At 41.0% G+C, this 13,255-nt stretch overlaps 1 protein-coding gene across 1 annotated transcript in view; it reads left to right on the top strand.

The window, feature by feature from the left end:
• PGGT1B (protein geranylgeranyltransferase type I subunit beta) overlaps positions 1–13,255 on the top strand; it is a 62,487-nt gene that overhangs the window by 28,020 nt on the left and 21,212 nt on the right. Inside the window, exons 4-6 of the mRNA XM_049649050.1 lie at positions 2,531–2,682; positions 4,498–4,630; positions 10,917–10,962. Coding sequence (XP_049505007.1) covers positions 2,531–2,682; positions 4,498–4,630; positions 10,917–10,962 — 331 coding nt within the window. The remainder of the gene's footprint in view (positions 1–2,530; positions 2,683–4,497; positions 4,631–10,916; positions 10,963–13,255) is intronic.

Here is a 13,255-nt window from a genome sequence, read left to right as displayed (position 1 = left end):
CCTCGCCTCTCCCCTCGCCTCTCCCCTCGCCTCTCCCCTCGCCTCTCCCCTCGCCTCTCCCCTCGCCTCTCCCCTCGCCTCTCTCCTCGCCTCTCCTCCCTCCAAGTTCCTCTTCTGGCACAGACAAGAATCCTTTATTTAAAGCTTTGTGTTACTTTGTCTCTCTCATGACGCTTTTATGTCCTACTTCGTATTGTAATTACTTGATCTGCCCTTAAGGTTAAGCTCCACATTTGATTGTGTTTGGATTCCCCCTGGTACTTTTAACCTAGTAGATGTTTACTTTAAGTACCAAGAAATGAAGTGGGCTGTGGGAGTTGTAAGAAGGCTGTTACAAATGTGGAATAGAATAGCTGGGAGTACCAGAGTTTCAGTTGTAGGGAGGAACTCAGAATGAATTCTAAGTGTTAGCAAGATGAAAATTTGTTTGTGAGACCATATAAGGAATTGTAGACGTAAGGCCGGATGGGTAGGGTGGTGTCAGATTATAGAAGGTCTTGAACACTGTGCAAACTTGTTCTGTGAGGAACCACAGAAGGTCAGTGAGCAGAAAAATAATGTGATTTCCTGCCTGGTGGTTCCGGGACCCTAGTTCATGACTCCCAAGAAGTACTGGCCCTTTGGGTATCTGCCTTGTGCTTGCATCGTCACCAAGATAACCAGCATCTTTATCACAGTAACTTTATTTAACCCTCACAATAACCCCATGAGGGAGGTACTAATATCCACATTCTAGTAGGAGGAATGAAGCAGGCCAGTGAGTAGTATAGCCAAGATTTGATGCATTTCACTGGTTGTAGAAGTTAACATTTATTATAATTTTTAAAAATTTTGTTTTTAATGTTTTTATTTATGAGAGAGAGAGAGAGAGAGAGCGAGCATCAGTCAGGGAGGGACAGAGAGAGAGGTAGACACAGAATCTGAAGCAGGCTCCGGGCTCCGAGCTGTCAGCACAGAGCCCGACTCAGGGCTTGAACTCATGAACCATGAGATCATGACCTGAGCAAAGTCAGAGGTTTAACTGACTGAGCCACCCAGGTGCCCCGAAGTTAACGTTTATTATAGTAGGTGAGGAGTCTGCTTGAACCAGAACCTTGGTACAAGCTTCACTTTCGCTTTCCAGTATGCTGAGCAGTTACTCTAGAATTTGGAGCAATTGTTGATGAACCTAAACTGAGATAGAAGGGAAACCAGTGAGAGAGATGAATTTTAAAATACACTCTTACTCTTTCAAAATTAAAATGTTCTTCGTTGTGTGTCAACTACACTTCAATTAAAAAAAAAAAACCTCTTAAGACATTCTTAAACTTACATAAATTAGTACATTGTGAAATCTTACATTTTTCAGGTGAAATTTTTTTTTTTAGTGACTGATTCATAGGATCAGCTGATTATTTGAAATTAATTGTAAAACTCTGAATGCTTTTTTTTGTTTTTTTTTTTAAGTTTATTTATTTATTTTGACAGAGAGCACAAGCTGGAGGGAGGCAGAGAGAGGGAGAGACAGAATCCCAAGCAGCTTCTGCACCATCAGTGCAGAGCCCGATGTGGGGTTCAAACTCACAAACTGTGAGATTGTGACCTGAGCCGAGCTCAAGAGTTGGACACTTAATCATGTGTGCCACCCAGGTCCCCCTAAAACTCTGAATGCTTTGTATATTGTGGGACATCAAGTTACTTGGCGTAGTAAACACTTTTTTTAAATCCAGATTTTATCAGTGCCAGTGCCTAGGGTCTTTACAGGATTTCCTATATGAGTCACATATTTTGTAGCTTAAGAGTTCTTTGATAACTGTGGTTATCTTTTGTTGAAACAGTCAGAGTGGTAAAACAAATCTGACACAACGTGGTAATGCTTCCTGGTAAGACTTCTCTGCTCCACCTCTGCAATTTGCTGGTCTGATGGTCTTCCAGAACACTTTTTGCCAGCAGGATGCGTTGGGCTCTAAATTTTAAAAGTTACACTGTTTTATTTCTAGAGATTTTTTTCAGTTTTGGTAACAGAGCTCTTTGCTTTTTGTTATTCTAAGTGCTAATATGTTTTAAAGACTCATTAAATTGTATATGGGAGCAGAATGAGGTTTTTCAACTGTGTTGTTTTGTAATATTTTTATATGGTGGTCACTATGGTTTTTAATTTGGATTTGTACAGTAAAAGGATTTTTATTTCTTTCATAAATTGTTTCTGTTTGAAAAGCTCTATGCTTTTCTAACGTCTTAAGACTTAAGTTATAAGTGATATGGTTGATGACATTTGAAGTTCAAATAATTTGGTTTATTTGTGTAAAAGCACTACTTCCCTGAAGCTTTAGGTTTGCAGGATAAGTTTAAGAATTGTGTAGCCTGCAAAGTATGTGATTATACTTACATTGAGTCATGTAAAATGGAGGTTTGCTTTTTCAATCAGGTGTCAGTACAAATCAGTATAAACATTGCATTTTCCTAGTTCCTGAAACCTTGCATTAGATTGCTTAATGAAGTAAGTTTTCAGTTTACTAGTTCATTAACATTATGTTTATTTTGAATTTAGAATCCTGGAACAGCTCATCCTTATGATAGTGGCCACATAGCAATGACCTACACTGGCCTTTCGTGCTTAGTTATTCTTGGAGATGACCTAAGCCGAGTAAATAAGGAAGCTTGCTTAGCGGGCTTGAGAGCTCTTCAGCTGGAAGATGGGAGGTATGGGTCACTCTTTGATTTTTTTTTTTTTTTTCCCTTTCTGTCTCTCTTTCTTTCTTGGAAAAATTTTATACAAGTAAAAAATGGGTACAGTACTGTACTAGAACTTTAGGGTTTATCATAAACCCTTATTAGAACCACCTGAAGTTCACTGTACATACATAAAGTTAAATGCCTAATCAAAAAAAGAAAAAAAAGATCCAAGATTTTTTATGTGAGTAAAGAGAAATCACACTAGCAGAACTCCTTTCTTCCTCTCTCTTTTTAAGTGACACAGTAAATAGATTCATAAATAAGTGGTTGAATGGTTTCATTTGTAAGACGGATTTTAATTTACCTTCTTGGTGAAAAAAATGGATATTTTGAAGAAAGCATACATTTAGTCTGAACTTTTATTACTTAAGACATAGTGATTGGGGGGAGAAAGGGATGAACACTGAATATTAGATGCTAGTGTAAGTGGTTTCAATGACATTTATAAAAGATAGAAAAAGAACTTAGCATATTTATTAATATTTGGTGGTTTGTATGGTATATCTAGAGTTTTAAGGGGTAAATTGTTTTCATATCTAGGAAATGACAAAGCAGTAGTGATCCTGTTTAGCGAAGAGATTTTGTAAACAAATTCTGCTATGTTGTTAAGTCAGTGCTCCATCTGTTAATAGCTCTATTTTCCTGTCAAGGTTTAAAAACACTGCTCTCGGGGAGCACCTGGGTGGCTCAGTCGGTTAAGCGTCTGACTCTTAGTTTCAGCTCAGGTCGTGATCTCACGTTCGTGAGGCTGAGCCCCACATCAGGCTCTGCACTGGCAGCACAGGGGAGCTTGCTAGGGATTCTCTCTCTCCCTCTTTCTGCCCTTCCCCTGCCCGTGCTCGCGCTCGCGCGCGCGCGCTCTCTCTCTCTCTCTCTCTCTCTCAATAGACTTAAAAAAAAGACAAAAAACCTTCCCTCAGGCATGTGGCTGGCTCAGTCAGTGGAGCATGTGACTCTTGAGTTGTGAGTTCAGGCCCCACATTTGGTGTAGAGTTTACTTAAAATCTTGAAACACTGGTGTAATTAACTGAAAGATAAAGGTTATTGTCAAAGCAAATGATGATAAATACAATTAAAGAAAAAAAAACCACCCCTCTCGGTGAGGGGAAGACTAATGTAGACACATAAGATATTTTATCATTAACTGGAAATACTGCAAAACTGAATCTTGACCTCAGCCAGCATATGTGACTGATACCTCCAAGTTTCGGTGTAGTCTTTGATTATTGCCACTGTATCCCTGTTTATAAATAAAGAAATAGATACCAGGCACAGACTGCTACTTCTCTTAAAACTAATGGAATAGGTAAAAATTGAATTACAGCACAATATGATCAGTTAGTGGTTATCTACATATACATTTGGAAGAAATTTCACACATCAAAACTTGGGTTTGGGAATTTCTTACTATTCAGTAGGTCCTATGTTTTACCTGCTCCTTTCCCCCCATTCTCAGGCTAGTGTGCCACAACTGTGGTAGGGAGCAAATAAACTTACTCTGAGTGGTAGCATCTGGTAAGGAGTAACTGGTAGTGTGGAAAGCTACCCAGAAATCAGAACTTGGGAGCAGAGGGTGACTTAGAGATCATTTTATATTTTTCGAGTACTAGTTCTATTTGTTGACTTAATACAAGTAGTATATGGTTTTTAAATCTGTATTTAATAATAGGTTTTTCTGTGACAAAAGACATGAAGCGCGTGTTTCTCACCCACCCTGCAAGAAAATAAAAAAAATAAATTCTGCTGCCATGTAATCATGTGTCATACTGTTATTACTTCCAGTTTCTGCGCAGTCCCTGAAGGCAGTGAAAATGACATGCGATTTGTATACTGTGCTTCCTGCATTTGCTATATGCTCAACAACTGGTCTGGCATGGATATGAAAAAAGCCATCAATTACATTAGAAGAAGTATGGTGAGTTACGTTGATAAATCGACTATTTTAGATCATTATTGCTGCTATATGGGAGCTGCAGTAAAATGCACGTCTCCTCTTTCTTCCACCAAGAATCTGGAAATCAGGTTAGTAGCATTGCTTTTTAGATACTTTGTATAATCAGAACAGCCATATAGAAATAATTGTGAAGGGCAGATTGATTCATTGGCCATTAAAATTTAAATGTAATTTATGTCTGAAGAAACAAATGTCTTTACTAGAAAGAGATTGGTCAGCCCTAGAAGAAAAAAGAAGCAAAATCTCAAAGGCACATGCTTGATAAACTGTCCTCGCAGGGGTCAGTGGAGAGCCCTGGCCAAGCGTAGTAGAGATTTATGGTGTCTTTAAGGAGACTGTTTCTATATTTGGTGTGAGGTGGGAGTTCCATAAGTCATTTGACTAGCAGAGACCAAATATAACAAGATTGACTGGGCTAGCAATAGATTTTTGGATCATTTTTGTTAATACTTTGACGTGTGCTTTTTTTTTTTCAATCTAAGGTTTATTTTTAAGGAGAATATCAAATGGAAATGTTATTCTTTCACAGTACAATTTAATCTTCTCATTGGCAGTAGTAAGGAAAGCTCAGTCTCAGCCAGAATTATCTTTTGCTTTACTTTTTCGTCTCTTATATGAAACTGGAGACGTAGAAGTGTTGCTTCCCAAGTTTATTACTTCCCAAATACTGAGTTTTTAGTTTTAAAGATTAGACTATTTTCGGCTGTTAATTCAACTTTCACTTAGTATTTCAAAATGAAAATTAATTTCTTAGAGGAATGAAATTGTTTTTAATTGAATGTGTGAATGTGGATCAGATTTTATAGAATGTGGATCAGGCATTTTTAAAAGCCTGTGGAGTCCAAAAGAACAGAGCCTGAAAGGAGTTTTAAAAGAAACAGATTTATGTGCTGTAGAAGGATAGGTGATGATGTGGTTTGGCATGAACACTAAGGAAGTGACCCTGTGTCACTCCTCAGCGTGTTGTCTTTGGGAGTGTAGCATACTGACTTGCCCTGTTACCAGTGATAGTAACTTTTGATCACTCGATTAAGGTGGTGTATGCCGTATTTTTCTCTGTAGAGTTAGAATTTTTCCACCTAGAAGGATTCAGTATCTTGTGGCGAGATGTTTTGGAGACTGTCAAATAATCTATCCTTCATCAGACTTTATCCAACTATAATAAGATTGTCTGGGCTAACAGGTTCTTTGTCTGCTAGTGTTGGTATGCAATTGATTTTCCAGCTGTGTCATTTCTTCTGTAATTTTCAGTTGAAATTCTGCTTTTAGAAAAAGCTTTCTCTTTACCTCTGTCTATCCATATCACTTTGAACTCCAGATTCTTATTTGATCCAGTGGGCTATTACCTGTTACTATCATTATTTATTTTAATGGTCAGATTGTCCCAGATTCAGCCGGTGAGAACCCCTTCAAGCAGATGCTTGTGCCTTTTTTGGTCTTTCCCCCTGTATGCTTTGAGCAGCCCTTTGCTTTCTGCCACAAGATATTCCAGGTTCATCTTTTACTTTCCTAGCCATAGCCCAGGAATCGATCATTTTTTCAAGGAGCCCTGGTTCTTATTGGAGGATGGTGTGTAGAAATGAGGATTTGGGCCCTGGCTATGATCATGGTCCTGGGTAGCATTGCTTCTAGCCCCTCTCTCAGCAAGCCAAGCTAGGAAATGTGTACATGCTTGCGTCTATACGCAAACACACCCTCCCTTACACATACCTCTCTGTTACTTTACATATGTATTAAAAACCGTGAGTCCTGTTGATGCCTCGGATTTTAGTCCAACACCACAGAGTTCCTTTCTGTTTAATATTTATTTATTTTTGAGAGGGTGGGGAGGAAGGGAGGGAGAGAGAGAATCCCAAGCAGGCTCTGTGCTGTCAGTTAGAGCTCAATGCGGGGCTTGATGTCCTGAACCATGAGATCATGACCTGAGCCAAAACCAAGAGTTGGATACTTAACCTACTGAGCCACCCAAGCGCCCTCCACAGAGTTCCTTTTTAATCATCTTCCTTTTTTTGTTTTTTTGTAACTCCTTTCTCTGATGGTGACCAACCTGGTTACCGTTATCCAGAATACATGGTCTCTTTGTTTTGAACCTGAGGGTATATAAATCAAAATACCATATTTAAGAAATACTTGAGTTACTTCTTTTATTTCCCCCCTTTACTATGGTTATGTTATTTTTTTTAAATATAGTTGAGTTTGTTTCTGTTTGGGTTCCATTTTAGAGTTTGCCCCAATTTTGTTGATTTTTTAAAAAACTTAATATTTGGGGACGCCTGGGTGGCTCAGTCAGTTAAGTATCCGACTTTGGCTCAGGTCATGATCTCATGGTTCGTGGGTTCAAGCCCCATGTCGGGCTCTGTGCTGAGTGCTCAGAGCCTGCATCCTGCTTCAGATTCTGTCTCTGGCTCTCTCTGCCCCTCCCTTGCTTGTGCTCTGTCTCTAAAATAAATAAATATTAAAAAAAATTTTTTTAAACTTACTTAATATTTTAAATACTGACTTGGTTCTGAAAGTGAGAGCTGTACAAAAAGAGATATTCCAAGATGTGTAACTCCCTGTCTCCTGTCCCTTTTGTCTTTGCTCCCTTCCTAACTCCCCCTTTCCTAACATTTGTTGTTACCACCACTCTGTAGGGAACCAATCTCATTAGTGTTTGGTTTGGCCTTCCTGTATTTCTTCTTGATGAGCAGATATGTACATTTTTTTAAAAGTTTATTTATTTATTTTGAGAGCGAGGGAGACCATGGGGGGGAGGGGGAGAGAAAGAGAAGAGAGAGAGAGAATCCCAAGCAGGCTCCATACTGTCAGCACAGAGTCCAGTATGGGGCTCGAACTCAGGGACCGTGAGAGCACGACCTGAGCCAAAATCAAGAGTCGAATGCTTAACTGACTAAGCCACGCAGGCACCCCCAGATGTGTACGTTTTTATTGTTCATTCTTATAAAAAAAAACTAAAATACTTAGTTTTGTACTATTCCATTCCATAAATGACTTTTTTGAACTCTTCCATAGGTGAAGTACATATTTTCCAAATGTAAACAGTGTTGAAACTAATAACCATCTTCATTTGCTTTTATGTGTTGGAGACAGATTTTCAGAATGAATTCCTAATAGTGCGGTTTTTTGATCTAAAGGAAAATGCATATTTAGTTTTATCAGATGTTGCCATTTTCTCTCCAAAAAAGGGGTGGACCAGTTTATATTCCCAGCACTGTAGGAGAGTGCCTTTTCCACACTGCCTCTCAGTGGAATGAGTTGTCATCCTCTTTAATTTTTATCCGTCTTGTGTGGGTGAGAAATGCTCTCTCAATGTATTTTTAATTTGCATTTCAAGTGAGCTTGACCATTTTCTGCACTCCCAGGACTCTACAGAGCCAGGCCACAGGCCACATTTAGCCTGTAGCCCATAGTTAGCTAACCCCAAGTTCCAGTCCGTTTTTTGCTTTGTTCTCTAGGTACTCCAATTTTGTGTATGTTCTTTCTTCTTTGCTTGTCTTTCATTTCAGTCATTTTCTCTCTGACCTTTTTGATTTCTGTATCCCAGTTTTAGTCTCTTGGCTGTTTTCTGCCTTTTCTTCAGTGTCCCTTATTGTCTTTTCTTTCGAGACTACTATTCCTTGGTCTTATTATTCCTTATTTTCTTCTGTTTCTTCCCTGCAGTCATTGAACTTCATTTCTTCCTACTGTTTGTCCTTTCTGTTCTTAATTTTCAGTTTCATTTTCATACCCCCAGCTGCTTGCTTGATAGTAAGCACCTGAGTTTGGGGTGCTGTATTACAATTTTCTTCTGTTTTATGGCCATTTGGGGGAAATGGGGGCAGATTTGCATACACCGAGATGTTTTCATTCATTTGCTGTGTTTTCTTTCCAGAGTTACTTCATAAAGATTTGTCTGTTTAGTCATTTCATGGATATTCTTTTTTCTTACACAAGCCCCTATTTGAGTGTACTCTTGGGGTGCCTAAGTGGTTCAGTTGGTAAAGTTTCCAACTCGGTTTGGGCTCAGGTCATGAACTCAGAGTTGGGTGAGATTGAGCCCCACACCGGGCTCTGTGCTGACAGTGCCGAGCCTGCTTGGAATTTCTTTCTCCCTCTCTCTCTGCCCCTTGCTGGCTCGCTCTCTCTCTCTCTCTCTCTCTCAAAAAATAAATATTTTTTTAAAAACCCAGAGTGCACTCTTTTCAATCAACCAAGTGTGACTTCTTTCATGAGTTTTTGTGGAGTTTGATTTGGTGGTTGTTTTGTGTTTGTGTTTTTCATGCTGGGGAAAGTGTTGTGTGTTCATGATTTTCTGGTAGGAGAGAGGTTGTTTCTCTTGCTTCTCAGGGTCTCTTAATGTTGCTCCTTTGAGCATCCTTTATTACCTGATCTGCAGAGGGCCTGTCTCCCTTCCTTGTTAACTTGATTTACCAAAGTCATGCCCTGTGAGTGCTGTAGACTCCTTTCCGGCAGTCAGGCCTCTGCTCTGCCAGAACTTAGGCCGTCCAGGCAGCGCTCGCTTTGCATGGTGGAGCCAGACTGTGACAGAGACTGTCACTGTCACTTCAGCTGAAGTGAGGACAGTGATCTGAGTCATGGGGGTCAGGAAGGAATCAGCACTGCTCTGTGACCCATACCAACTTGTTGCCACAATGTCAAACTCTCTAGCAGTTACAGATGTACAGAGAATTTTTTTAAGTGGTGAAACCAGTTTTAGTACATTGTAATTTAAAACATTAGAAATAGTGAGAGTTAAAGTGTTTGGGGAAAAAAAAGTATATGTATAGAGGGAGAGAGAGGAGGGAGAGGGAGTAGTTTGAACGGTGTTTGCCTTGGTTTTGTTGTGTAACTTACATACGGGGTAAACATCTTTTCTGTCATGGTAAATGATTAGACTCCTTCCTAGGTTTGTAGCAGCATCCAACCTTTTATCCTTTGTGGTGTCATTGTTGTGAAATAACTTGAAGGATTCCTTTCCTGTGAAGTTTTTTGCCAGCATCCCTTCTCTAGAATGTCTCCATCCTTGTCATCATGGCCATTGTCCCCACTTAGATGCTGTGCCTTCACTTACTCTTCTGACGTCGTATCTGGTCTCAGACAGTGGTGCTGTCCATATTCTTATGATCAGCTATTTCTAAACTCCGTGTTTGATCTCATTTTCACTTCTAGTGGTACTGCTTTTCGTTTCTTTACTGCACTTTTATCTTTGGTGGCCAGTCTATTCTTCTGGTTCTGTTTTTGGAAAACATCATGTGGGTTTATTACTAAGACAAAGAGACAACGCACCCCTACGCTTTGCTGTCCGTGCATGAACTGAATAATAAGCGCAGTGACCCATGACTAACAGACTTTGAAAAAGAAGACTGGATTGGTTACTGATTGTGATGCACATCTGTTATTCACGTAGCGATTTGTGAACTGAGGTGCTAGCATCAAGTTTGTACTCCACGCAGTTGCCCACAGTTAATACACCGTGGGGACTGACATTTGAATCCGTATCGTGTTGTTTAAGTTATGGTACCCAGACTTCGTAATATCAGATCTGCACAAAGCAAAGACTGCCTGTCCTTCGCCAGCCTAGGGTGGACCTTCTCCTTTTGGCAGTAATTTTAGATGAGTCTCAGGCCTCCCATTGGCTCCCTGCCACTCCCTTCCTCACGATTTTCCGTACACTTCCCTTACTCTCTGCAGAAAGGTGGCGGGATGTGAGAGGCAGCTTGCTGGGATTTGACGTTTCTTTTTCTACAGGCAGGTAATTTATAGCTTTGTGTGTCTTCCAGCTTCTCTAAGGTTTCAGTTTTATATAGTTGCATTGTTGTTCTGTTTTGATTTTGCAGAATATGTGGGGAGATCCAAAGGTAGGCAGGCACTGTGATCCTTGGCTGCCCAAAATTCTCAAAATAGGCTTGTTTCATGTTTATAATATTTTATGAGTATAGAGTCTCCATTTTCCTTAAACTTGTATATTCTTGCAATAGGAAAAGAGTAAGGGTTGGATCTTTTTATTGGTAGAAGTCAAATCTATAGATGCTATCTGAACAATCTATCTCAGAATGTGCAAACTGTATGCGTTTAGTGATTTCACTTGGTGGATAAGATAGGATCAGGTACTTGAAAATGCTCGAACTACCCCTTTGTAGGAAAGAGTGAGTATTTTAGAAGATATAAGGGAGAAATAAAAGTGGCTCAAGAAACAAAAAATTAGCATGAGGACTTACTTATTTTTTATCCTTTCCCCATTAAACTGAACGATGTTTTTCTTTTTCAGTCCTATGACAATGGGCTGGCACAGGGAGCTGGACTTGAATCTCATGGTAAGACATCTTAACATAAATGAACGTGTAGTTTCTTTTGTCTCTTTAAATAACATCATGGTGTCTTCGACATTGAGGCCCCCAGAAGTTTGTGTCAGCCTGTGGCACGGCCTGGCTGTCTTCTTTCCTACTCCTTTCTTTTGACAACTTGTGCCAGTTTGAACCGCTCCTTGGTCAGTAATCAGAGATTATTCAGACGGGATATTCATACTTTTCTAGTAATGTTTTCTATTTACCTATTTGAGCGTTAGCTGCATGAAAATATCCTGGGGTGATTTCTCAAGCTAGCACTAGAAAACACCAAGTTTTCTTGTTTGGCATAACACTAAAGGGCTCGATGCAGAATTGTTAGGCATGAATTTGTGAAGAAAGGAACATTTTTAATCTAATAGTCTTTAGTCATAGTCAGAAAACGTTTTGCTGCATAGAGTATGTGCATTGATACAATTTCTCCTTTCCCCATTTTCCCCACTTTGGGCGGAACCAGAATACAGGGAGATAATGCACTTCATTTGTCAGCACATCAGTAGCCTGATGTCTTTCAAATTGACTATTCGCATGTAGGAGTAAATAAACTGCCATGCTCTTTAAATTTTTTTTTTTTAAAAGATTTATTTTTGGGTAATCTCTACCCCCAAGTGTGGGGCTCGAACTCACAACCCCGAGATCAAAGTCACACACTCCACTATCGGAGCAGCCAGGCGCCCCAGCCATGCTCCTTTTTTTTTTAAAAAAGAGAGAGCCTAGGGGCGCCTGGGTGGCTCAGTTGGTTGAGCATCCGACTTCGACTCAGGTCATGATCTCGCACTTCGTGGGTTTGGGCCCCGTGTCGGGTTCTGTGCTGACAACTCGGAGCCTGGAGCCTGCCTCGGATTTTGTGCCTCCCTCTCTCTCTGCCCCAACCCACTCACATTCTGTCTCTGTCTCTCTCAAAAATAAATAAACATGGAAAGAAAAAAAAAAGAGAGAGAGAGAGCCTAGATCAAGGAGGCTCTCTGAGTGAACTCCTTAGGTTTCCTCTTTATTACAGCAACCTGTCTGTGCCTGCAGCATGGCAGAGCAGTGAGAATGGGTTTCAGCCCTGGTACCCGCAATGGGACCTGGCTCCTCAGTCTCTCTGACAGACTGGAAATAATTGGATCTTTCTTTAACTTTAAGATTATTGTTAGGATTCTGAGAGATAAGGGGGAAAGTGGTTTGTAAACTATAAACACATTTTACAAAAGGACACTTTTTACATACATTCTCTGGCCCCGTATCTTTGTATTTCCCTGGGGCCCTTGTCCTCTCAGGTCTCTCCTCCCTGTCACGCATCTTCACTCCCTCCTTCGATGTAGGTATTTGTAAAGTGTGTATCGCTAAGGGGTATGTAGCGGACGTGTCAGTGTTTCCTCTGAAGCCATCCTGTAGTTAGGACGCCATGATTCCACGTGTGCCTGAGTCTGTGTGAGATCGGGGCTGCGGCAAGCCGCCGTAGTCTTTCTGTCACTGGTCACCACCACTTGATGAGGAGGGATGTGTACTCATACTTGTGCAAAGGGGAAGTTTGGTGTCTGCGAATTTCCCAGAAGAGAGGGTCTCATGCTCGCTGTTGTAGAGGGTGTTAACGGGCACTCTGGCTGAGGGGAAACGTTACCAGTAGGGGAGACTGTAGAACAGACGCTGTTGTTCCCGGGCAATTGGAATTGCATTCGCCGGGACAGGAAACCGAGGGCCGCCCAGACATGATACTCTTTGACAGATCCTGTCAGGAAAAAATCTTGCCGAGTCACGCTAGGTGTGATTTTAAGTCTGTGTGACTTGAATAGGATTACACCCATCAAGATCATCAGTCATGGACCGTGGTTCCAGCCAGAAAGCTTACATCTTTCTTTTCTCTCTAAAGTTTTGGGTTGGAGACCCAAAGCCCTGGAGGAGGGTGTCCCACTCAGAGTGCCACAGTGTGTTGGTGTCCTGTGAGTGGGCTCCAGGTATGCCGGGATGCTGCTCCCTCCACCTTTGGGACAGCTGAGCAGAGCTGTGTGTCTGGAATCTCCAGCAAGATGGCCTTTGGCCAGGAGCCCCTCTTAGGGCACCACAGTCAGCCTACAACAGTGTGTCTACATAGTGCACCCACGCAGTGTGTCTACGCAGTGAGCCTACCACATTGTGTCTACACGGTGTGTCTACACAGTGTGCCTACACAGTGAGTCTACCACAGTGTGTCTACACGGTGCGCCTACACCATGTGTCTATACAGTGTGCCCACACGGTCTACCACAGTGAGTTTACACAGTGCATCTACACAGTGTGT

This window comes from Panthera uncia (assembly GCF_023721935.1).
Source record: "Panthera uncia isolate 11264 chromosome A1 unlocalized genomic scaffold, Puncia_PCG_1.0 HiC_scaffold_17, whole genome shotgun sequence".
Lineage (NCBI taxonomy): Eukaryota > Metazoa > Chordata > Mammalia > Carnivora > Felidae > Panthera > Panthera uncia.
This window is presented reverse-complemented; position numbering and strand designations above follow the sequence as displayed.